The 25,161-nt window shown below is 38.7% G+C and overlaps 1 protein-coding gene and 1 pseudogene across 1 annotated transcript in view; one reads left to right on the top strand and one right to left on the bottom strand.

Annotated features, from left to right (window-relative positions):
* The window catches only part of PKHD1 (PKHD1 ciliary IPT domain containing fibrocystin/polyductin), a 484,305-nt gene that overhangs the window by 195,059 nt on the left and 264,085 nt on the right, over nucleotides 1-25,161 (top strand). The window contains 5 exon segments of the mRNA XM_043591641.1: nucleotides 233-289; nucleotides 540-670; nucleotides 14,302-14,414; nucleotides 15,664-15,769; nucleotides 20,172-20,306. Coding sequence (XP_043447576.1) covers nucleotides 233-289; nucleotides 540-670; nucleotides 14,302-14,414; nucleotides 15,664-15,769; nucleotides 20,172-20,306 — 542 coding nt within the window.
* Nucleotides 9,382-9,466, bottom strand: LOC122490743 (annotated as a pseudogene).

Genomic DNA, 25,161 nt, shown 5'->3' with positions numbered 1-25,161 from the left:
ATTACATCTATTTCTTCTGTATTTTTTTTAGATAAACTTCTGATTCACTACAATACTCTAGAACTGAAAATCCTGTATAATCTGTTTCTCTTTGTATGGTTCATAGATTAAAAACATATAAACAAATTTAAAATAAGGCACACCCGGAATAAGAACTAGCGTTGCCATATCCCTCGGTTTTCTGGGGGGCATGAAATGTGCTGAATGAAGTAACATGACCTTTTGTTCTCAGGTACAGACATGGACAGAAGATATACCTCTTGGGAGGCTACTTCTGAAAGAAAAATTGGTAAATATGTAAAGTGCTTTTAAATCCATTACATCATACTTAAGTTGTCATGTATTTGATAGACGGGCCTGATGGCAAAATGTTAGGTACCTTAATTTGTGAAACATACTTAATATTTTATATATATATATGCATATGTATGCATTATGTAAACCATAACATGCATTAGTAGAAGCAAGACCATTGAGTTATGTAAATTTTAATTATGTTTGTGACTCCCCTGGGTTTGATTTGTCTTTTCTTAAATTAGCCTGGCCAGTACAGGGAAATATAATAAGAAACAATGTGATCATCAGTGTTTCTGGCACCGAAGGACTCTCCAGTCCTGAAATGTTGACGCCATCTGGTATCTATATTCGCAATCCCACCAACGTTGTCGAGGTAAGATCTGTAGTTCTCCCAGGAAGCTCAGAGCTGAGAGGCCATAAAATTAACTCCGAAAGTTATTTGGAGTGGTGGCAGTGGTAGAATAGTAGAAAGTGTTTACTTGTTGCACACTAGTATCAAGAAACAACTTAAGGATTTTTATGGTAAACAAGTGCTTTAGAATAAACGTAATCATTTCTCTCAGAATTCCTGTGAACACTCTTTGAAGCAATATCTATAGGTAGCAAAACAAAGTAGATATTGGTTACTTTCTGGTCCTTTCGATTAACGCAAACTACAATATCTTCCTGAGTTGTCTGCTGTGGTTGCTGATTTTTGTCTCAATTCCAATAATAATTACTCATTAAATCTTCATTATCTTCCTGTATTAATGTGTTCATATTGTTGCTCTTTTGGAATGTTTATTTGTTTTGAGAAAGAGAGTGAGGGAGGGAGCATGAGCAGGGGAGGGGCAGAGAGAAAGAATCCAAAGCAGGCTACACGCTGTCAGCACAGAGCCCGATGTGGGGCTCAATCCCATGAACAGTGAGATTATGACCTGAGCCAAAATCAAAAGTCAGATGCTTAACTGACTGAGCCACCCAGGTGCCCCATATATTGTTACCCTTTAAGAATATTCAGAACTGAGGGTCAGCAAAGTCATGAGGTATATGAGATCACATCAGATTCCAAGACAAATAAAGCACACTCTGATGACCTCTTTTATCCTATTATTTAGTACAGCTTAATGTTACTTTTTCTGGGCAAATTCCTCCCGAAACTCTGAGAAATTAATTTTTTAGAGTACAGTTTAACCATAGATCCATGAATGAAGAATTACATCAGAGTAGGAGGGAAGGCCATTTAGTTTTGCCTTTATTAATTTTTTTTAAAGTTTATTTATTTATTTTTTTTTTATTTTGAGGGAGTGAGCAGGGAGAGGCAGAGAGACAGAGGGAGACAGAGGATCCCAAGCAGGCTTCTTGCTGCCAGTGCAGAGCCAGGCACAGGGCTGGAACTCACAAACTGAGAGATCATGACCTGAGCCAAATCGAGAGTTGGCTGTTTAACCTACTGAGCTACCAGGCGCCCCTCATTTCCCCCTTTAATGACTCTATCCTGTGGATCATGTCCCGAAGGGTTAAGGGCCTCTCAGTCTTCTAGGACACTCATCTGAGCATCTATTGAGTCATGACAATTGTGCCAGATTTCTGAGGAACCCAGAGAATGCACTTCTGTCTCTGTCTCTCTGATCATCTGTTCTTAATTACTTTTAGCTGAATACCCCCTAATAAAAGTCATGGTTATCTCCTCAACCTTCTTCCAGACTCTTAATTACATTGATTCCAAGCACAGCACTTACACACCACTTTAGGTGCCTAATAGGGACAGCTAATATGCCAGTAAGGAAAGGAGGCAGAACTGCTTTGATTGAAGGAAACCAAACTTTAGACCCAGAACAACAAGAGCAGCATTTAACTTGTTGGCGATCATGGGGCTTGTTGTGCAGTTACGCTGGCAGCTTAGGGGCCCAAAGAGCTGTGTTTTTGTACACTTCTCAGACTGCATAACTTGACTGCATTGAAACACCCAGAGGAAAGTTGTCCCATTCATCTTGCTGCATGAGGCTGGAGCGTATCTAAGTCCTGCATCGAATGCCAGGGATGCTGTCCATCTGCCTTTGCTCCACTGAGTGGCACAGTGTACCACGGGCAAGTGTCCTGGCCACTTGTCTGCTTGAATAATTGTGTTGGTTCTGTGTGCAGAGGACCAGAGGGCCATCTAAAAAGCTGATACGTCACCTGAGCTTTTGCAGACCTGTGAACGGTACCAAGTCAGCAATGAAAAAATGGAGTCCAAAGCAAGCTGTTTGTTTCCCCTTGCATGCTATTTCTGTTCATTTACTTACCTCCTTTTATATCTACTGTACAAAAGTGAAAACGAATGCAACGTATATGTTTGGAGGATGAGGTTTTAGTTTAAGCTGGTAGCACAGGCTCATTAAACTATTCCTTAGTGTATTCCTGACATTTCCATCTTTGATGACCTTAAAAGTCTGTAGTTCTCTTTTCATTAGCTTATCAACTTTTAGACCCTAGCACAGTGTCTGAAATATACTAGTTGTTCAGTAAAAATTAATTGGATATGATGAATGAATGTAAGTGTAACTCCATACTTAAAGCATGGAGGGAGGAAAGAGAAAAGTATAGATTCCAAGATACCACAATCATTTTGATGACTGAAAAATAGCATGTTTAATCTGGGGCAGCATTTATTTATTTATTTATTTTCCTGAAATTTATTGACAAATTGGTTTCCATACAACACCCAGTGCTCATCCCAAAAGGTGCCCTCCTCAATACCCATCACCCACCCTCTCCTCCCTCCCACCCCCCATCAACCCTCAGTTTGTTCTCAGTTTTTAACAGTCTCTTATGCTTTGGCTCTCTCCCATTCTAACCTCTTTTTTTTTTTTTTTTCCTTTACCTCCCCCATGGGTTCCTGTTAAGTTTCTCAGGATCCACATAAGAGTGAAACCATATGGTATCTGTCTTTCTCTGTATGGCTTATTTCACTTAGCATCACACTCTCCAGTTCCATCCACGTTGCTACAAAAGGCCATATTTCATTTTTTTCTCATTGCCACGTAATATTCCATTGTGTATATAAACCACAATTTCTTTATCCATTCATCAGTTGATGGACATTTAGGCTCTTTCCATAATTTGGCTATTGTTGAGAGTGCTGCTATGAACATTGGGGTACAAGTGGCCCTATGCATCAGCACTCCTGTATCCCTTGGATAAATTCCTAGCAGTGCTATTGCTGGGTCATAGGGTAGGTCTATGGGGCAGCATTTAAATACTGTGGGACTTAACTCTCAGTGTTAAATCTCGCACAGTACCCTGCAGTTTTTTTAGCCATGTGCTGTCTCTTTTGTATTCTGTTGTCTAGAATATATCAGCTCTAAAGACATAGGTGATAACTGGGTGCATGTGGCAAAACCTAAAAATTATGAACTCCTCTTGACCCTTTGGGCCAATGAAAGCTATTTCACTCACTGAGCAAGCTGTTTTTTTTTTTTTTAATTTTTTAAAAATGTTTATTTATTTTTGAGACAGAGAGAGACAGAGCACGAATGGGGGAGGGGCAGAGAGAGAGGGAGACACAGAATCGGAAGCAGGCCCCAGGCTCCGAGCCATCAGCCCAGAGCCCGACGCAGGGCTCGAACTCACGGACTGCGAGATCGTGACCTGGCTGAAGTCGGACGCTCAACCGACTGAGCCACCCAGCCGCCCCTCACTGAGCAAGCTTTAAGTTCATGTTTATTAAGTGTATCCTATATGAATGGTGCACAGACAATTTTGAAAATATTTTAGAAGCAGACCTTAATTCCAAAGGGATGGTAAGGAAGCTACAATAATGATGTGTGTGTGTGTTTGTGTGTGTGTGTGTGTAAGTGTGTAATACGTGGAATAGGTAGAGATGTTGTAGAGAAACCTGCTGCCTTGTAGTGTTGCTCTGGTATTCAGGACAGAGACATTCCTGTACTCTGAGGAACTGTTACATAGGTGGTGGCTTCTGTGTCTTATATGTGAGTAGTTTAGAGCCAGACTACCCCTAAAGGGAGCATAGTCAAGTTTTGTGTGTGCTTAGTTTTTGTTTCCTTTTCTCCTGCTTTGTTTTTAAGTGTTCTTATGGTTTGGCAAAAATATACACTTTTTAAACGTTTATTTATTTATTTTGGGAGAGAGAGAAAGAGAGAAAGAGAGCATGCACGTGCAAGTGGGGGAGGGGCAGAGGGAGGAGAGAGAGAATCCCAAGCAGGCTCTGCACTGACAGCCTGATGCAGGGTCCGAGCTCATGAGGAGTGAGGTCATGACCTGAGCCAAAATCAAAAGTCAGATGCTTAACCCGCTGAGTTACCCAGGTGCCCCTGGTAAAATACTTTTTTAAAAGTCATTGTATTTGTGTGATTTATTTGGATTTTTCATTTTTGTTTCCTTAAGCTTTTAATTCTGAAATAGTTTTAGACTTAGAAGAAGTTGCAAAAACATAACCAAGAGTTTCTCTGGACCCTTCCCCAGCTTTCCCCAGTGATACCATAACCATAACTATTGCCATATCCCTCAGTATGGTATCCCTCAGATACCATACCATAACTGTCACGATATCAACCATCAACATAGCAATATCAAAACCAGGAAGTTGACATTGGGGCAAACTATTAACTGTATTGAAGCCCTTATTTGGACTTGAAGAAAGTGACTTAATCCTAGTGGCTGGACAACCAATGGTGATAGCCTAAACCCTTCCTCTCATATATAGGAGACTGACCTCAAAGTCTCTGGCCTGGTGGGCAGGCAGGGAAGAAACAGTTGGTTCTTAAATGTCTGCAGTGATTTATGGTTACACATGATTCCAGTTTCCCCTGACCCAGAACCTAGGACCAAATGCTCTGCCATAGTGCACAGAATTCACCTTGGCTTCCAGTCAGCCAACCCAACAGCTCACTTGTCTTCAACCCTGCATAGGACAAGGGGATTTCAAGTGTGATATTTCTTTTTAGCTTTAATACCAACAAGTGGCCTGCCTGCCTCCCTGCCCAGGCTACAGCTGAGCCAAGCCCGGGACAGTTTCTCTGTGAAGCAAAACCTGAGCTTTGTGTCTTCTTGCTAGTGATAGGATATTCAAGCATGCTATTCCTGTTTGAGTATCTGAGGCACTTGTGGTATGTATTCCTCTGAATACTCCTTATGTAGGTCTTTGCCATGCTTTTCAAAACAGATTGGTGGTGGTTCTTCCATGCTTCACCTGTGGCATTTAGAGCATTCCATTTTCAGGATATCTTCCCTTGACCGTCTAGCATCTGAGGCTGTGACTCCATTTATGGGGATTTCATTATCTGTCCAGAGGCTCCATCACTCTATCTTTTCAGTAGACATAACCTATGTCAACCTCAGGCTGAAAGTCTTTGCTCTCAAATATCCAGGGACTGTTCACCTTCAGAGTGCTAGAGTATCCCATGTTTATGTAGGCACTGGAAATTTCCCATGACCAGACTCCTGTTTAGGATAGTCCGTGGAAAAACCCTGGAGACAAGCCCTTTGGAAACATCCATTTAATTTGAGGGGAATTTGTTCTGGTTTGTGAATCAATTTTGTAAGGAATTCTGTGTTTAAAGGCCAATTTCAGTTCTCTAGCTCTCCCCACTCAATAGCTAATGTATATTTAAGAGCTGCCTGAAGGGTTAACTCACTTTTTTTTCCTAGTGATTATAGATGCACACCTCAAGGAGCTGGCTTACTTGGGCAGTTAATTTCTCTCTGGAATTTCTCTTGCTTGAATGTCCATAATACATTGACTTCCGCAAAGAATTGATTTCCACACAAAATTCCCTGCTTGCCTTAAACCCTTCCCCACAAGCCGCCGGCTGCCTGCATAAATATGTGGTTTTTCCTCATGAATCATTTGTAGCATACCCAATTGGAATGGAGAGTAAAAAGGGCTGGGAAGTAATGTGATCTGACTGTTCAAGTGCTTCTTTTATGAGAAAAGTGAGCCTTACCAGCTAACAGAAGACCAAAGTTACAATATTCTGCCCAACTAAAAATGCACTTGGAAAGCATTTATATTTATGGATGTGTTCACCCAGATGTTCCATAAATGCTAATGACAGTAGGGCAGGTGATTCTACAAATCTATTCATTCGCTCAAAATACGTACTCTCTGAGCACCTGTCTGGCAAAGGTGATGAATATGGATGTAATTCTTGGAATATATTCTTGAAATATTTGAATCTTTTCCCTCCTGGGAGAGTCTTGGTAATGAATGAGCATTTCATTGGTAATGATATAGAGGTGTACGTCCAAGTGAGATGTACCTTTCTCATTGTTTATATACTTGCAGAACAAGTGGGGGTTTAAGAAGCTCCCATTCTCTAATTCTTAGTGCTTATATACTCATGGGCTTTCCCATGGCTCGTACGTGTGCTAGAGACATAGCCCGCAATGCGGAAGGTGGAACTTCACATGTACTTCCCTGAGGAAGGTTCTGTTCATGTAATCGTAACAGTCAGTAACCATGTTACTTCCTTGTGTTTCTGTGAGGGCTGAAGAGATATATTGGGTGCTTGTATTTGCCAACCCAGCCACAGTTGTTCTTTCTGAAGTTGAGAATCATGAGCACTTATCCTGTTTGCTAGCAAGAGGAAAGAATTGAGATAGCTGGATTTGATGCTAGTAAGTGTTCTTTTTGGAAATGCCTAATACCAGATTTGCATGTTTAAAAAGATATAAATGTTGGTCTCTCCACCAAAATTTGGAGATGTGCTACTGGAGAGTGGGTTATTTCAACAACACCTAGTGCTAGTCTAGATCAGGTTTCTCAGTCATGGTAGTATTAGTATTTTGGGTGCTATAATTCTTTTTTTTTTTTTTGTAAAGTTTATATATTTATGTATGTATGTATGCATGTATTTATTTTGAGATAGTGGGTGAGCAGGGGAGGGACAGAGAGATAGAGAATCCCAAGAAGGCTCCGAGTTGTCATTGCAGAGCCTGATATGGGGCTTGATCCTATGAAATCAACAGTCAGATGCTTAACTGACTGAGCCACCCAGGAACCCCTCAGGTGCTATAATTCTTTGTTGTGAAAGGCTGTGCTCTGTACAGCAACATTCCTGGACTATGCCACCCCAAGATGATTGGAGTCTTAGGGAAGGCCTAGGTTTCCTTAAGTCATGTTACCATCTTAAATAGTAATTCAACTTCATATTCCATCATGTCCAAAAGTCACTTGTGCCAAGTTCCGTGTGGTAGATGAGACATGTGATTAGAATTGTAAATGGCCTCAGGAAATTGGAAAAATGCTCAGAATCCTAAATAATGAAGTACAGGAGGAAAGAGGCCACTAGTCCACAAAGAAAGAAAACAGTGTGTATGTAACTGAGTTAAAAATGAGGAACGGCTGGCTAATTAAAAATACCCAGGATGAAAGAGCCTTCAGGCACACAGTGAATAACAAGCTGAAGTTAAGGAAACAGCATTGTGGTTGTGTCAGCATGTGCTGGCTCCTCGATCAGGTCCTTGCTGATGCCTACTGGTCAGGCTTCCAGTGTCAGTGGAACTTTCAGAGGACTCTGGTCCTCACTTATGATTCCCAGGAGGCAGAAGTCCTCCAGGGATTAGGGCACTGGGGCATTGGTTCCTCTTCTCACATGAGGCAGAAGTTGAGGATTGCTGGTTTTAAAACAACTTGTTTGAGTTTTCCTGCATGTTGACTTTACTTGGTTGTGTGTGTGTGTGTGTGTGTGTGTATGTATGTATGTATCTAGCTTCCTAGTGGAACATGTAGCACACCTAGAGAGGACAAGGCTCTTGAAAGTCCCCTTCTGTAGAGAGTACTGCTTTTAATGACTGCCAGTTGGCTACTCAGGTTCAGAGAGCTACCTTTAATAATACCTAAACTTCTTTCATTTAGGAAATGAAGTCAATAAAGTATTAGTCTAGAATGACTGAAACTATGGGCTGAAATGAGTTTACTCAACCTAAGGATAGAGAACAGCTACAAGTAAAAGAGTGTCCTTGGAGTCTCTACTGTTGGTCCTCCTGTGCCCACAATGGAGTAAAACTCCTTAAGCTGTATGAAAGGCTGTGACACAGAGCTCTGCCCCTGAGCAGGCCAGAACTTCCTCCTTCAGTTTTAACACTTTTTTGTGTCCTGTCCTAACATCATTATTCATCATGACATGCGTTAGTGTTCCATAGACATTGCTGACAATCTCAATCTTTTCTTTCTTTTGTTTTTTTGATAATGTATTATCAAGTTAGCTACCATACAGTGTATACAGTATGGAAGATATTTACAAATGACATATCAGATAAAGGGTTAGTGTCAAAAATCTATGAAGAACTTACCAAATTCAATACCCCAAAATAAACAATCCAGTGAAGAAATGGGCAGAAGACATGAATAGACACGTTTCCAAAGAAGACATCCAGATGGCTAACAGACCCATGAAAACATGCTCAACATCACTTATCAGGAAGACACAAAACCACACTGAGATATTACTTCACACCTGTCAGAGCAGCTAAAATTAACGACTCAGGCAACAACAGATGTTGGTGAGGATATGGAGAAAGGGGAGCCCTCTTGCATTATTGGGAATGTAAACTTGTGCAGCCACTCTGGAAAACAGTGTGGAGGTTCCTCAAAAAATTAAAATTGAATCACCCTGTGGGCCAGCAATAGCACTACTAGGAATTTATGCAAAGGATACAGGAGTGCTGATTTATAGGGGCATATGTACGCCAATGTTTATGGCAGTGCTATCAACAATTGCCAAATTATGGAAAGAGCCCAAGTGTCCATCGATGGATGTAATGGATAAAGAAGATGTGATAAACACACACACACACACACACACACACACACACACACACACACACACAGGAATACTATTCAGCAATGAAAAAGAACGAAATCTTGCCATTTGCCACAACGTGGTTGGAATTGGAGGGTGTTATGCTAAGTGAAATAAGTCAGTCAGAAAAAGACGGATATCATATGTTTTCACTCATGTGGAATTTGAGAAACTTAACAGAAGATCAGAGGGGAAGGGAAGGAAAAATAAGTTAAAAACAGAGAGGGAGGCAAACCAGAAGAGACAGAGTACAAACTGAGGGTTGATGAGGGTGGGTGGTGGGGGGGGGTGGGAAAATGAGTTATGGACACTGGGTTTTCAATTAGCAATAATCACACCTCGGATAAACCTCATTGGGTACAATACTGCCACTGTGCAAAGCTTGAGTTATGGGTATTGAGGAGGGCACTTGTTGGGATGAGCACTGGGTGTTGTATATAAGTGATGAATCATGGGAATATACTCCCCAAATCTCAAGTTTTTCTTCTGTTGTTCAAAACAACTATGTCAGTAGACAGTCCTCATTAACTCTATGTCGATGTCTTGATAATGCTCAATCCCATAATGCTGGAGTTTAAGACCCCTCATCTTCCTTAAACATACTCTTCAAAATGTCTTTTCCTGTTGACTACTGGGAATTAGCTCACATCCTCACCCATGTGACTCTCTGTGCCCTCTGAGCTGAGCATGCTGTTTTTCCATTTGCTAGGAATGGTAGGGATTTTATACTGTCTGGAATTTTGGTGTGAACAGAACAACTCTTAGTTAAGTCTGAACTGAAAAATGATGTTCAATTTTTAGGAAATCTATATTTATGTAGCAATATCAACAATACTCCAGTCTTGTCCAACAGATTTTACCTGGTATCTGAAGGGTTAAGTTACTCTTTTCTCATGACCACAGATGCATCTTTCAAGGAGCTGATTTACTTGGACACTTAATTAATTTTTCTCTAGAATGTCTCCCACTAGAATGTCCATGATACATTGACTTCTGCAAAGAATGTTGCTCAGTATATTTTATCCACTATTGGGAAGGCCTATGGACTTCCTTTTGGTTCTGCCCTTGACCTGGTGACATGACTTTGCATTGCACCCTACTGTTTACATTTCTTCACTTGTGCCCCATTGTTTGGCATCGTGATTCTGGGTCTTGCCTTTATTTCTCTCCTTTAGCCTACAATCTCTGACACTTCCAGGTTTGGACATGAATTGAGTTGGCTCTGAGTTATTAGCTCTGTGACTTTGAGGAAGTCACTCAACATCTACAAGATTCAATTTCTTTGTGAAATTGTAATAATTTTTTTTAGGGTAAAAGTGTAGCATTTTATTTAATTTATTAATTCATTATTTTAATATAATTTATTATCAGATTGCCTTACATACAACACCCAGTGCTCATCCCAACAAGTTCCTTCCTCCATGCCTAGCACCCATTTTCCCCTCTTCTCCACCACCCCCATTAACCCTCAGTTTGTTTTCTGTATTGAAGAATCTCTTAAGGTTTGCCTCCCTCTCTCTGTTTGTAACATTTTTTCCTACCTTCCCTTTCCCCATGGTCTTCTGTTAAGTTTCTCAAGATCCACATATGAGTGAAAACATATGATATCTGTCTTTCTCTGACTGACTAATTTCCTTTAGTGTAATACCCTCCAGTTCCACCCACGTTGCTGTAAATGGCATAATTTCATTCTTTCTCACTGTCAAGTAATATTCCATTTTATATATAAATATTCTTTATCCATTCATCAGTGAATGGACATTTAGACTCTTTCCATAATTTGGGTATTGTTGAAAGCACTGGTATAAACATTGGGGTACATGTGCCCTGATGCATTAGCACTCCTGTATCCCTTGGGTTAATTCCTAGTAGTGCTATTGCTGGGTCATAGCATAGTTCTATTTTCAGTTTTTTGAGGAACATCCACACTGTTTTTCAGAGTAGCTTCACCAGTTTGCATTCCCACCAAGAGTGCAAGAGGGTTTCCGTTTCTCCACATCCTCGCTAGCATCTATAGTTTCTTGATTTGTTCATTTTAGCCACTGTGACTGGTGTGAGGTGGTATCTCAGTTTGGCTTTGATTTGTATGTGAAACTGTAATAATAATACATAATTCAGAATTGTGAAAGTAAAGGAGACTCTAAAATCTGGTACCTGGACAATAGCATCTTCTTTAGAAATCCTGGGGCGCCTGGGTGGCGCAGTCAGTTAAGCGTCCGACTTCAGCCAGGTCACGATCTCGCGGTCCGGGAGTTCGAGCCCCGCGTCAGGCTCTGGGCTGATGGCTCAGAGCCTGGAGCCTGTTTCCGATTCTGTGTCTCCCTTTCTCTCTCCCCACCCCCCCCACCCCTGTTCATGCTCTGTCTCTCTCTGTCCCAAAAATAAATTAACGTTAAAAAAAAAAAAAAGAAATCTTTACTATGAGTATTATCACACTTGGTTCTAAGTTAGGAAAAAGGTAATTATTTCTAAGGAAAAGAAAAATTGAAAATAAATATAACTTGTACTGAGTTAGATCAGCTTTTTGTGGGGATCTGGTAACAGATTCCCAACCTAATTGTCTAGGTCTCTATCCTCCTTCGGTTTTCTACCATGGCTTCCATGTGCAGTGGGCTGCTAAGGCAGCTCATGGGAAAGTCACCAGGAAGTTCATTCTTTCCAGTGTCTCTCCTGTCTTTGAACAACTCCTGGAGCTCTTGATGACTAAACAGTATAGTGTTAGTATCTCAGTCACCTCCAGAGAAGTAGTTGTCAAAATGGGCTCAAAAGATCAACGAAATTAGAAACACCTATGGTGCTCAAAAGTACAGAATACTGTCCTCCAACCCTTCACCATAACTTTCAGCACCTGCTAGGTCTGAATATCTAGAGGTGGGGCCTAAAAATCTATATATTATATGCCCCAGGTTAGGGTTTCTAGACAAAACACAGCATACGTGGATAAATTTAAATCTTTGAAATATAACTAATACATTTTTAGTAAAGTATATCCTATACAATGTTTGAGATATACTCATATTAAAAAATAGTGTTTTCAATCTGAAATTTAAATCTCACTGGGCTTCAGTGTTTTTGTTTGCTAAATGTTTTTACAAGTCTATGTTACATGCACAGTAAAGATGCATGTTTTAACGAGACATTCACAGGACAGTCCCACCAAGCCCTATATATAGGTAACTGTGGCACTGACGTATTGTTTTATAGAAAGACATTTAATGCCTTGTTGGGTGCCACAGCATCACAATCCCTTTTGCTTTACATTCTCTCTTCTATGACCTGATGCTGTCCTAGTCCCGTAGCACATTCTCCCAGGAAATGAGTTGCTCATGGAAGGGACACTCCAGCTTTCTCACTGTCTTACCAGCTAGGCCGTGTCATGCCCCCAAGTGATCAGGGATAAAGTGTGTGGAAGTCTCTGTAGCTTCCTTTGTCCCTGTAGACCTGAGGCTGGCTGAGGAGCCTGTTTCTTGAGTTCTGTTCTGTAGGTAGACATGAGCATCTTGGCCTCAGACCAGCCTCTCCGGCTGAGAGAGAAAACGTGCACAGAATTGCATAGCAAGTAGTCCAGCAGCTTGGTCTGTTGGCCCTTCTTCCCTCCTGCTGAAACAAAGAATAGCCAACATACTATTTACTTTACTGCCTGACATTAGAGTTTGCAAATTCAGATATCCATAGGGGCTGGGCTAGAATCATATATAAGTGAAGCAGAAAGGGTGTGGCCTATGAAAAAATAGCCATAATCCAAGAAGGTGGGCACTTCTTAGCTTCAGCTGGTCCCTGGCTATCCCATAGGAATTTGGGCTCAGTATTATTAAAAAACTGAAAGTCTGAATTTTTATATCAAGTCTCCTGATTTTAAGACGTTGGAAATAAAGGCTCCCGGGTGGCTTAGTCAGTTGAGCCTCTGACTCTTGATTTCTGCTCAGGTCATGATCCCAAGGGGTTGTGGGATCGAGCCCTGTGTGAGGCTCGGAGCTGAGCATGGGACATGCTGAAGACACACACACTTTCTCTCTCTCCGTCTCTCTCTCTCTCTCTCCCTCTCTCCCTCTCTCCCTCTCTCCCTCTTTCTTTCTGTCCCTCTCTCTTCCTCTGCTCCTCTCCCTTGCTTGCATGTGTATTTACTCTGTCTCTAAAAAATTATAATAAAATAAACAAAATGTTGGAAACAAAGTAACCATTTTTGTGAACATTAGGTAGGCCAACCAAAAGACCTTTGTGTACAATAATAAACTCTTTAGGGAGTTAGTTTTCTACTCCCTCTTAAATTATATTACACAGTGATGATTAAATTGTAGGTACATTATCGAGTTTGGAAAGATAATCCATTGTGTTCAATTTGATCAGAATTATAGCCCAAAACTCATATGGTCTAATGGAGAATTTAAGTTTTATATGAACATATAAAATACATCAAATTATTTAGATAGGAAATCGTATAAAGAAATATTAAGGTTGGGGCACCTGGGTGGCTCAGTTGGTTGAGCGTCTGACTTTGGTTTAGGTCATGATCTCACAGCTTATGAGTCTGAGCCCCACGTCATGCTCTGTGCTGACAGCTCGGAGCCTGGAGTCTGCTTCAGATTCTGTGTCCCTCTCTCGCTGTGCTCTGCTCCCTCGCTCATGCTCTGTCTCTCAAGAATAAATAATAATAATTAAAAAAATTAAAGAAATATTAAGGTGATTAATCTAATGAATATAAAGTACACTGAGGAGATTCAAGATGTGTTTGAGCTCAGACACCATGTCTCAGAACTAAGGCATAGTTAGTACAACCACTGGCCTTCATCCCATAGCAAAATCTTTGATTTGTTCAAAGGATTGGAGAGGATGCTTTGTGTAGACTTGGCTTTAAGGTACGCCTTTGCCCCTATATACTGTTGCATACACCAAAGAGGAGGGCTTGGATTGATGACAAAGTAAGATTCCCTGTATGGAAGATTACAAGAACATTTTAACATGAGATATCACATATTAAGGTTGACAAATTACAGTCGAGCTGAGCTGTGTGGGGGAAGAAAAATGAGAGTATTTCTGATCCCTGAGGTGAGGCAGGGTTGGGGGAAAGATGGCAGTGTGTGAAGAGTAAATGGAAGTATGAATATACCTCAACAGAAAGTAAATAAAAAAGCAGAATATTCACATAGAAGAGTCTTTCTCTCTGGCAACTTCATTGTATCTGGAATAACTATTATTTAACTATCCTTAATTTCTGTAGGGAAACAGGGTGTATGTTGCTGGTTTGGGCTACTTTTTTCATCTTGTGACCAGCCAGGCATCACAATCTCCACTTCTCTCCTTCAGTCAGAATATTGCACATTCTTGTACAAGGTAACCTTGGGGAAATTCATCTGTAATTTTGATGTAAGGGTAATAATTGAACATTTTTTTTATACAATGCTCTCAGAGAGGGTGTAATCTGGGGCATGCATGTAAGATTTGATGGACGTGCCTTTGTATGCATTTGGGATCATAAAAGTTTGGTATTGAAGGGAAGGAAAGTGACAGGGAAGTCACTTGAGAGGGCAGCAGGAAAGAGTGCATCTTTTGTGTCCAGAGGAGAATTTAGTAGAGAAGTTAAAGTTCCGAGTGATTAGGAGCAACCAGGAAGCAGGATTGACTGGTCTCAGGAGCCCAGTGGGGTGAGGAGCCTTTGGGAAGAGGCTCTTTGCCTGTGACATGTACCCATTAATAGGGAAGGGGACTTGTTCAATATCTTTGGTACATGGAAGTAAGGTCTTCTGCTAAGAGCAAGATCTGGGAATTATGTTGGAAACATGGGAAAAATTCAGACTTCAAAGTCAGGCCCTACTTCAAATTTTGACTTTACTCCTAGAAAATTGGCTTGGTTGTTGTTGTTTATTTAAGAGTCAGGTCCCTCATTTATAAAATTTCAGGTCTACACTGAAAGTTTGATGTGATCTTTAGAGATGACTCATATAATGTACATAAGAGCACACCTGGAATACAGTAGGAACTCAAAAATTGATAGCTATAAATGATTACAATGATAATAGTGTAGGAATACTGCTATGATGGATAGTGATAGATGAGTGGAATAAGGATTAAGAACAATTGCTGTGTTATGTTGAAGGGCCAGCTGAAGATAGGATTAGCACATATGTCATGAATTTATCATGAAGATTATGACGTTTTACCAAGGAGCTGTCAGAAGCCCTGTAGTGTGAGCAAAGAAGGTACCCAGAATACTGTGAAAGTAGGAACTTTCAAGGAGAAGAACAAAAGTTTGAGGGTGAACAGTGCTGGTGTTCACTTTCTAGAATGTTCTGATGGGCAAGGCATAGGTATCCACACCCCTAGGAAGGGTGAACCTAGAGAGAGACTGGGAGAACAGACTGGGATGGTGGCAGTCTTCATCTGCTGAGATTCAAGAGCAGGTGATAGAGGGTAACAGAGAGGAAAGACTGAGGGATGGGCAATGCTGGACTGGACAAGGGGTCAAGGACGTTATCTCTACTGTCCTTACTCATTACCTTCATTTTATATTTTCCAATGTGAAAAAGTGGGACATTTGAAACAGGGAAAGTGGCTGATTTTCACTCTTTGTTTTGCTTTCGAGGTGTGGCCTCTTTGTATACCCTCAATTTCAGCCACCTTGGGATAATGGCAAGGGCCTCACCGTGTTCCAAAACTTCACGGTTTGGGGAAGTGCAGGTGGTGCCCAGGTAAGCTGTGTTAGTTTTTTATTAAATTGTCATTTGTTTTCTCATGGTGATTTATTATGCATCTCTATTTAAATGGGGATAGTATGGGAGCCACTGCAATATTATCATAGTTGTATGGGACAAACAGCATCATAGATGTGTGGAAAAGTTGTTGAATGAACGAATTCCTACTCAGAAAACCAGGGTCAAGTCATTTCCTCTACAGTGACTTTTCAGCAGCTCTACTAGAGAACAATAGAATTGTAGTGATAGAGATTTACAAGCAGGAGAGATCATAGAGGTCATCTGTTTCTTATCTCCCATGCCTATTTAGAGATAAAAATTAAGGCTCAGAAAGTAAAAGGATTTCCCAAAGGTCACACAGCACCACCAGCTGCAGAATTCAGACCCCAAATGTTGTGCATTTGGTACCTTAATATCTTGAGTAATGCATGCTTCAGTCTTAAAAAAGTACTGTTCATCCCTGGAACATGAAAATTCCTGCTCAAAGTGTCATTCTTACCTTTATCAATGAGCCACATTTTCTTCTATTTTCTTCAAAAGGGAAAAAGTTTGTGTTCAATCATTCACTTTTCATTACTTCAATGATTTCTGTTAAGGAAGCTTTGGATGCTCACTCTTAACAGCAACTTGTAAAATTAGCCAGGGTCACTATTTTGTGCTACACAAAGAAAATTACATACGCTTGATCTCTGTCATTTAGCAATCTGGAGCCTAAAATACGTAGATGAAGCAATATGTTTACAGGGCACTCAGGAAATAGAATAAAAACATATAGTTAAGTTACATTAAGAAAGTTAGACATTAATTCCACATATCCAACAAGAGGAAGACAACTGTGGATGGGGAAAGCCCAAAAATGTATAATTAGGGTAGCTAACAGGAAGAATCCCAACTGCCTTTAGTGTTTTGTTCTTATTGAATTTATACAGTACTTTGTTCCCATAAACATAATGAGTAAAGGGGTGACAAATCCAGTGGAAACATTGATTGAGTGGCCTCTTACACAGAGAAGCAATTCATGACTTGAAGAGAGTTATGCAATGTCTCCATGCCCTTGAATAGCTTTATTTTAAAGGAAATAACCTAATAAAATGAGAATATTAGAAGGTGATCATGAAAGTCAGTTTTCTCAAATTCTGCAGTCAGAAATGCTAAACCCATAAAAACAAAAAACAAAAAAAAACAAAAAAATCAGATTCTTAAAGATGAAACTCTTGTGCACTCAAATTTAATTAATTAAAAAGTTCAAACAATGTGAATGCTTTTGTAACTTCACTTTTATGAGAAGAATAAAGTAAAATTAACAGGATAGGGAATTTAAAAAGTGATTCCCACCAAAACAATCCTGCAAAAAAATAAGAGAGATTTACACTTCCTTATATAAAAAATTACTATAAGGTAATAGTAATCAAGACAGTGTGGTATGGGCACAAAGAGAAAATGGATAAATGGAATAGAATTGAGAGTCCAGAAATAAATCCACCCAGTTGATTTCTGACAAGTATGCCAAGACCATTCAGTGGGGGAAACAATAGTCTTCTCAATAAATGGCACTGGAACAACTGGGTAACCACACTGAAAAGAACGAAGTTGGATCCTTACCTCATACTATTTACAAAAGTTGACTCAATAATGGATCAAAAACAATGTTAGAGCAGAAAGTATAAAAAAAATCTTAGACAAAAACAAAGGAGTAAATCTTCATGATCTTGGGTTTAGTTAAAGATTCCTAGGTATGACTCCAAAACAAGCAACAAAAGAAAAATGGATAAGTTGGACTTTATCAAAATTAAACATTTTAGTGGTTCAAAGGACCTCATCAAAAAGTGAAAGCACAACCTATACAATGGGAGATGATGTTTGCAAATGATATATCTGATAAGGGAATTGTATCTGGAATATATTAAGAACTCCTATAGCTCAACAGTAAAAAGACAACCCAATTAAAAAAAGGGCAAAATATTTGAATGGACAATTCTCCAAAGAAGATATACATATGGTCAAAGCATGTAAAAAGATGTTCAACATAATTAGTTATTAGAGAAATGTAAGTCAAAACCACAGTGAGATAGCACTTCACACCCACTGGGATGGCTAGAATCAAAATGATAACAAGTGTTGATGAAGATGTGGAGAACTGGAACCTTCACACACTGTCGATGAGAATTTAAAATGGTCTAGATGCTTCAGAAAACAGTATGGCAGTTCCTCAAATTGTTACACATAAAGATATGTGTATGATATGATCTATCTACTCCTAGGTATTTAAGGGAAATAAAACATAGATCCACAGAGAGACTTATACCCAAATGCCTACAGCAGCATTATTCATAATAGACAAATGGTGAAAAAAAACTCAAATATTCAACATTGGACAAATGGATAAATATAGTGTGGTATATCAGTAGAATGGAATATTATTGAGCCAGAAAAAATGAAATGAAGTGCTGTTACATGCTACAACATGAGTGAACTTATGGAAACATTATGTTCAGTGAAAGTAGCCAAGTCCTCTGTATGTGATGTTAGGCAAATCCCATTATTTTTTCTTCATAAAGTGGAAAGAGTAATCATACCTAAAGGATAAATTTGTGTTGAGAGTTAAATAGGTGCCCATAAGGATGCCTGGATCTTTGTGTTTACATAGTAGCAGCCCTTATTCTTACCATTGTTAGTGAATAGGAGTAGGTAGTGATAGATCAATGTTAACAGTGATGTCTCTGGAAATTTTAACATTGATAAATACCTTCTGCATCCAATAAAAATACATTGTGTTCACATTTCGTAAACTTTCATTATTAGGTATATCTGACTATATTCTGGTCATTAGACATAAGTGTCATGTATACAGATACTTGAACAGAAGATTCCATTGGGTAAAATTTCAATTGTGTATAAACATAGATTCATATTTGATGACATTGATATTGATATTTTCTCATTTAATGATCTTAATAACCTTGGGGGGAACTGTGCCATTACTAGAGATTCCTCTCTCCCTCTCTCCCTCCCTCTCTCCCTCTCTCCCTCTCTCCCTCTCTCCCTCTCTCTCTCTCTCTCTCTCTCTCTCTCACTCTCGCTCTCCCTCTCACTCTTGAGAGAGGAAAAGAGAGAGCGGGAAAGCGAAAGGGAGAGCACTAATGTCATACAGCTAAGAATTGCTGGATTCCAACTCAGTGTGACCTTTGAACATATATGTTAATAAGAGTTGAGAAGAATATCCTTTCCTCACCATGTCTCATAAATGCAAAATGATTCTTTTAGAAGAGAGAGATGAAAGCACTTTCTGAAAGGTGTATTCACACAACAAATAGATGATTTTTGCTACTGTGTGTTGGTTTTCTTTTAAAATCACCAGGTTCTCTAGCTAATGTGAGGTGTTAGCTGTTTTTAAATATGAGTATATTTGCCAGATCTTGGGCTGATGCTTGTAAATAGGTCACAATTCTTACCAAGTTAACAGTTTAGATTATGCTTATTTTGTTTAAATAAACCTTCGTGTCTTCAAAGATGTATCATTTTGTAAAAGCTGTTGGCTCATACATAATGGGATATGCAAGCTATTTGTTTCATGAAAATTCAAGCTTAAAGACCGATTGACAAGTAGAAGCACGATACTATGATAAATCAAGGCTACTTTGGCCTTAATTAATAGGAAACTTCCACGTGAAGGTATGAATGTAAATATGACCCTATTTAATAAAGAAATAAATGCTGTGTTAGGTAATTTGCTAGTCCAGACCTCCACCTTGATTTTGAAGATGGTTGAATTGAAGTCCAGGAAAAGTTCAATGTCTTGCCTGAGATCATATAGTTAGTTAATATCAGTGGTAGGTCAAAACCAAGAGCTCTGTACTCCAAACTAGTGGGATTCTTTCAACTCTAACAAACTAATTTTGTTAATATTCAATCCCTATTTGGGCCCACTCACCCAAGTTGTCATAAATATATATGCACATAGCACATTTTTAATCTGTAGTCATTTGGAATTACTTATTTCATAATTATATATTTTTATAATGATAGTAACATATACTACCATGAAGAAAATAGTAAGTATTTGAGTTCTTGGATGCTCTGTTTTTCTCCATTAATTTTGTGTGATTTGACAATTGCAAGTTTATTTTAGATAAGTGAAGAATTTACACTGACATTTTTAATGTAACAGTTATTATGAGGAGAAATGAAAAGTACAGAGGGGATGTTACCAAAAGGGACTAGTTAGTACTGACCTGACAGCAACTTTGGGATATCTGTACAGATATTGATGGACAAAAGCTGCTTAAATGTGGTATAGCATGCTTATTTATACTTAATCAATAATTAAAGAAGCTATAGGAAGTCTGCAAGAAAAACCAAGCCTCAGACCTTTGCCATAACATATGCTGTTATTTTATAGATTTTTAGAAGTAGCAATCTTCACCTGAAAAACTTCCAAGTTTATTCATGCAGAGATTTTGGAATTGACATCTTGGAAAGTGATGCAAATACTTCAGTTACTGACAGCTTATTACTTGGTCATTTTGCCCACAAGGTAAGTGCCTTAGTGTAGTTGTTTTAGACTGTCTATCAAAACAGAATTGTTCGTGCTCGGTTCCCTAGTGACCCAGGGTATGTAATTTTAATAGTATTCTTTAGTGAATCTTGGGTTTAATTGGTAGAGGTTAGAAGAACTTTTTATTTGTAACAGTGGTGGTATCTTTGATGAAATTCAAATGTACACAAGGTTTTAACGTTATGAGTCCATATAAATCCTAAAATTCATGAGTAGCTTGCCAAATTCTTACTTGGTTGCAATTTAGCATTATTTTCACTGCAATTCAGTAATAAACCTAATGATTTTAGATTAATTTACCTTTACTTCACAAGGGTTATAGAATAGCAAAACTTCACATTTTCTCTTTGTATTGTAGTTTGCCATGTTTCAATATAAACATTTTGTTCATAGGGTCCTTATTGTTTTTAGAGTGCCCCTCCTCACCAAAGAGGTAACATGAATTTATGTTGCATAGTATGCTAGAGTACTTTAGATGATTCCCTAATACTTGCCTAAGCGTGGGTTTCTACATGATAAATATCAGACTACAGATGACTTCTCTGCCACTGCATGACCAGGGTACCAGAATGTAGATGAGGCAAAACAAATTTCCCAGATGCAGAACTAGAAGTAGTAATTCCCCTTAAGGGAAGTCCAGGGTTGCCATTGGTCTTAGTAGGCTTCACACCTGTAATGGATCCCCTTAAGTTCTTAAAAGAGTTCTAGAAAGAGCTACATGTATATTGATATCACATTGTCATAACAATCATAGATGAAAGAGACCTACTGTACTTCTGGAAACAAAGGAAAGAACAAGTTCTTTACTTTGTCCTGAATACCTTGACCTATTGAAATTTAAATAAGTATAGCTCTTGGAGGTTATTGTATAGGTATAGATAAAAATATTAAGATTAAAAAATAATTTTCTTAAGCTTCATTTTTTTTATGTTTAATTCTCAAAGTTAATTAAATATTTTTTGAACCATCGTTTTCTGGAGGGAAATACCTGCCCATTTTTCCTTTTCTCTGAAAGGATTACTACCTTGAGAGATAAATCTTTTTTGACTGCAGAATTTTCAAGAGAGGATGGAACCCGGATTTAGATTCTATGATACTGGTAGATGAAAGGCCTTTAAATTCCTTGGAAATAACCTTAAAGAAGATGCCAAAACAAATGTCCATCAGGCTGAGTCACTAACTGTCCTGGTAAATTAATGTCACAGCCTCTTAATTGATACTAAGTAGACATCATAATTTAGGGGAGAGTGATACAAACTAAGATACAAATTATGCCAAAAGGGTGTTTGTCACGAGATAATAAAACATAATTCTGTCCCTGGGGTGTGATTCACCAGGAATGAAATGCAGCCTAGGGTCTCTCAGTTTTTAAAGAAAGTACAGGAGAAAAGTCCCTGAATAGATATTAAACAGCTTGTTCTAGAAGAGATCTAGATCCTGGTTAGGCACACAAAGCATAAAACCATGGAACTTAGATCTAATTATCCCTTAGAAGTTGATCTAGTTAAAACTTATGAATTTACCGGTAAACAGATGGAGAATTTGAGAGGTCAAATGATCTTAGTCCAAGATCCATAGATCTTAGTCCAAGATCTATGCCCAGTATTGTGGAGCTAGGATCACCAGCATACCCTCTCACCCTTGGTCAAATATTCTTCAAATCACATGTGGAAGATAGCTTTGGCAATGAGCATTGCCTACTCCAGTATTTCCTGTAGTATTTTTCACGCAAGGCTATTTCCAAGAGGGGGTCTGGGAAAAGCAAGATTCTTAGGTTAATTATAATTATCATATTCTGCTTACCATACACCCATCCCCTGAAATTTATATTCCATATTAAGACTTAAAGGGCTCTGTGAAGTTATAGGGTTAAAAACAAAAAAAGGAAAATATCTATCCATCTTTATGTAATGCAGTATTTCTCAGATTTATTTGGGAATCTCTTTATTGCCACATGAAACTGTGTCAGTTGTTAAAAAGAAAAAAAAAGAGAGAAAAAAGGAGGACTGACCTGTCTGTGGTTGGGGAACTCTGATTTTAGCCTCTGTCTTCTGTGCCTGCCATTCCTTTAGGAATTTAGATTTGTGGCCTATCTATTCTTAGACCTTCCACCCACACCTAATTGGTGGCACGCCATTACCAGTGAGTCCTAGCCTAAAACAAACACTACTTTCCGGGAAACACTTTTTATTAAAATAAATTATGTCTTTTAAGTATATTTGTGTGTATGTTGGTAACCTCCTGGTCAACACTACCTGTATATTGAGGTGGGTGGAATAGCTTGCAGGGAGGATGGCTTTAATACAGAAGAGCAAGAGATGTCTTCTCCTACCACTATGCTCCCCAGTATGACTGTATTTTATTTGTGCCGGTTTTCTTAACATCCTGTTTCATTAGCATCCCCTTTAACTCTCAAAAGTGGCCTGATTTGGATGTAAATTATGGTCACCTGACTTTGGGAAGTAACTGTAGCTTGGTTATCTTCTCATTGTTATTGTAATTAATTTGAGCAGATGACAGTAGTTTAACATGTATCTTATTTAGGCAGATGCTGATGGGTGGCTTCATTCTTCCTCCTGTTTCTCTGGGGTTGTTTCCTATTTTCACTTGCGGATTTGTCTTCCTTAATGTAGACCTTTGATTGTTCTGTTTCTCTACATTCTGTTGTAAGGCCCCTTCTCTTCTCAATGCACTTGCTCTCCCTGGGAGAAATCTCATTTTCTCTAGTAGTTTCAATTACTAGACATGCTGATGTCTCCCATATATTTGCACTTATTTCTACCATTTTACTTTGTCCTCCCACTTTGCAGTCAGTTTTCTTTTTTTTTTTTTTTCTACTTTTCAAACTTGATTTGTCTTGCTTTGAAGGGTATCTCTTTTTTGTGTTTGCCTGTTTGAAAGTTACTCATTTTGTTTTGGTTATTTTAGTTATCGACCTTAATTTTCAACAGGCCTGTTTGTCTTAATGAAGTCTAAATTGCAACAGCATCCTTAAACTTTGCCTGAACAATGAAATGACCTTAAACTCTTTCAGCGTCTTTCTTCCTTCCCTTCTTGTATGCTACTTGTCTTTAGTATCTGTTCCACTTCTTAAAATAAATGTGTCATGGAAGCATAACATTTATAGAGAAAAGTGCACCAATCACAAGCAAAGAACTCGACAGATTTTTATAAAGCAAGAGCGATGGACATACCACCCAGATCAAGAAATAGAACATTATCTGTTGCTTTGAAGCCCCTTCATGGCTCCTCCCACCCAACCCCATTCCCCAGCTCTCTGGCCAAAGGGGAACCATTACTCAGACTTCTATAGGCATAGGTTAATTTGAAATCTGTTTTTGATCTTTATATAAATGGAATCATAGAGTAGGAACTCTTTTGTGCCTGATTTCTTTGGCACAACATTATGTCTATGATATCCATTCATGTTTTTATGTGTTTCAATAATTTGTACTTCCAATTGTTATGTTGTATTGCACTTCATGACTATACCACAGTTATTTATTTATTTATTTGTTTATTTGTTTATAGAGCAAGGGCTGGGGAGGGTCACAGGGAGAGAGAGAGAGAAAGAGAGAGTCTTAAGCAACCTCCACATTCAGCACAGATCCCAACACCAGGCTGGAACTCACTACCCTGGGATCATGATGTGAGCTGAAATTGAGTCAGATGCTCAAGAGACTAAGCCACCCAGGCACCCCTATACAACAGTTGCTATTGATGGACATTTGATTATTTCCAGTTTTCAGCTATTACCAGTAATGATTTCATGAACATTCTTCCATATGTCTCTTGGTGTTCGTGTGCATGTACTTCTGTTGAATATATGCCAAATTGTAAAATTGCTGAGTCATGGGATATCCATTCAGTTTTAGCAAATAATGTGAAACAACAATCCTAAGTGTTTATACTTGCACCAGCAGTTTGGGAGAAGAGTGTCACATATGCACCCTGAAATTTCTCCTGACCATCATCTTGGAGTTTTCCTGCATGTCTCCTTAATATTGGATCTCTTGTTCCTGATTCCCACATTTTCCTCCTTTGTGATTTAATTTCTTATTTTATTAGAACATAGCCAATAGTAAATTTCTTAACAAAGTGGGGGCTATGGAAGTAAATATTTTGAGTTACAAATGGAGACCCTCTTATTCCTAGGTTGTTGGTTATGGAATAGCAGTTTGCAGTTCATTTTACCTTGACAATTTGAAGGCAAAGCTCCACTGCCTTCCAGCTTCTAGTTTTGAGGTTGAGTAGTTTAAGATATTCTGATTCTTGGTCAGTTATATGTAACCTTTTAGTTTTTCTGCTTTGGAAGTTTTTGGAATCTTGTTCCTGGTATTATGTAGTTTCAGGATGATGTACCTTGTGTGGTTTTTCGTTGTAACCACTGTATTAGGGAACTGATGAGATTTTTCCATTTAGAAAACATATCTTTCCCATCTGAGTAGCTTTCTTAAGTCATTTCTTTGATAATTCTGTCCTATTTTTCTTGTTTTCTTTTTTGAAAGAATTTTTATTTGGATATTGGACCTCCTCGGTTGTTTTTCTACTTTTCTTAATTTTCCCTCTGATTTGCTCAGTGTCTTTTTATTCTGTTTTCAAGGATATTTCCTCAATTTTTTTCTATTGAATTGATTATTTCTGCTCTCCTGTTTTTGTTCTTTTTTTTTTTTTCTGAAAAATCCCGTTTTGGGCTTCTTCATGGCTATAATATAGTTATTTCTCTGTGGTTTTTTTGGTAGTGTTTAAATGTTCTTCTGATTTCTATACTGGTTTTGTCTCCACTGGATTACTTTTCTTCTTTCTTTCTATCACTGTCTTTCATGGTGGAGAC

This window comes from Prionailurus bengalensis, chromosome B2 (assembly GCF_016509475.1).
Source record: "Prionailurus bengalensis isolate Pbe53 chromosome B2, Fcat_Pben_1.1_paternal_pri, whole genome shotgun sequence".
NCBI lineage: Eukaryota > Metazoa > Chordata > Mammalia > Carnivora > Felidae > Prionailurus > Prionailurus bengalensis.
The sequence above is the reverse complement of the archived record's forward strand: the minus strand, read 5'-3'. Positions and strand labels throughout refer to the sequence as shown.